Source organism: Trachymyrmex septentrionalis, unplaced genomic scaffold (assembly GCF_001594115.1).
Source record: "Trachymyrmex septentrionalis isolate Tsep2-gDNA-1 unplaced genomic scaffold, Tsep1.0 scaffold22, whole genome shotgun sequence".
In the NCBI taxonomy this organism is placed as follows: Eukaryota; Metazoa; Arthropoda; class Insecta; order Hymenoptera; family Formicidae; genus Trachymyrmex; species Trachymyrmex septentrionalis.
In genome coordinates this window covers 380197-381519 of record NW_017305375.1, presented here as the reverse complement: position 1 = coordinate 381519, position 1323 = coordinate 380197, and the positions used below count along the sequence as shown (strand labels likewise).

Below are 1323 nucleotides of genomic sequence, written 5' to 3'. Positions count from 1 at the left end.
TACGCGCAGCGGTAAACCTGAACTGAGAATGATGCTTCGAACGAAAGTAAAACTCTAGTCTATCCCGTTCGATCTATTCTGGAGTGGGGTTTAACCAGGATCGCAGCAATGCACGTGCATCAGTGGTGTACGGTGCATCGAAGTATAACACGTATACAACTGGTAAAAGTGCATCGCTGCAGCAATAGTGACTGCTGGATTAGTATTATGAACGGGACCAAGGTTCACCTTTCTTTGGCTACGTTATTGGGAATCGCGGTTGAAGGTGCCGTTTCAAGGTCGAATATTCCGTTCGCACCTTCATGCATGCGATGCGGTATGCATAGACCTCGCATGTGTGTTCTTTTGTATGTTATAATAGTATAGGTATCGCAAGCGCCATTGCGCTATGCTAATTGGACGCACTTGATGGGCTTGACTACAATGTCGTTCACGGATTAAAATTCCTTGAGATGACACCATTTGTGATTTGTTAGGATAATGAAGTCACACTCGTTTCTTCATTTATTACTTTCTTTGTGTAAATCAATGAATTAGCATTGGTAATAAATCGTGATAATGTGTCACGCATGGAATGATCGCATTTTTTATTCAAGAGGTTTTTAAACATTCAATTAAAAGTAAATTCATGTAAATAATGCTGAAATAACATAATTTAATAATAAAATATTACAGTTGCAATATTAAAATTTAACTACAAGATTGTGCCAACTATAATAAATAAATAGACTTTTTGAAACAATGAACACTTTTATTTATGTCCACTCTTAGTATGGTTATACATCTTTTATTTCTCATTTCAATAATCTTATTAAGTTGTACTTAATATAGAAGTTATTTATCATTTGTTGCATTAGCTAAATTATATGTTAAATTAATTTACAAGATTATATTTTAAGGGCGTACTTCATCTGTATTATCAAGAACTGCGCCACTGTAGGCTAAATCCCAATAATGCTCCACTTGATGTTTCTTAAAATGTTCTCGAGCCATTTTTTCAATAGGGCACACTTTAAACTTAATTTCTCCGAAATGGCGCTGTTTACTTGTCCCTTCCCATACCAGTACACATCTATTTGGTACATCATTCCCATCATTATCCTTCACTATATCTTCTTCCCATTTGATGCGATGCATCATCAGCCGTTTGTACTTAGCTTGTTGTTTTGCTCCACCTTCCACAACAACAACATTACAATCTCGGAACAGCATTACGCAACCAGTAAGATAAAGTTGTTTCGCATTAGTCTCCACTTTGAATTTTTTTGAAGCATTATTGACAAGATCACGTATTCTGTTAAAAGATATAATATTATATTTATA

General features: G+C 35.3%; 1 protein-coding gene across 1 annotated transcript in view; it reads right to left on the bottom strand.

Annotated features, from left to right (window-relative positions):
- Nucleotides 1–767: 767 nt before the first annotated feature.
- The window catches only part of LOC108748335 (U4/U6 small nuclear ribonucleoprotein Prp3), a 2429-nt gene continuing 1873 nt past the window's right edge, over nucleotides 768–1323 (bottom strand). The window contains exon 3 of the mRNA XM_018486418.1: nucleotides 768–1294. Within this exon, the coding sequence (XP_018341920.1) occupies nucleotides 895–1294 (400 nt within the window). The 3' untranslated portion in view covers nucleotides 768–894. The remainder of the gene's footprint in view (nucleotides 1295–1323) is intronic.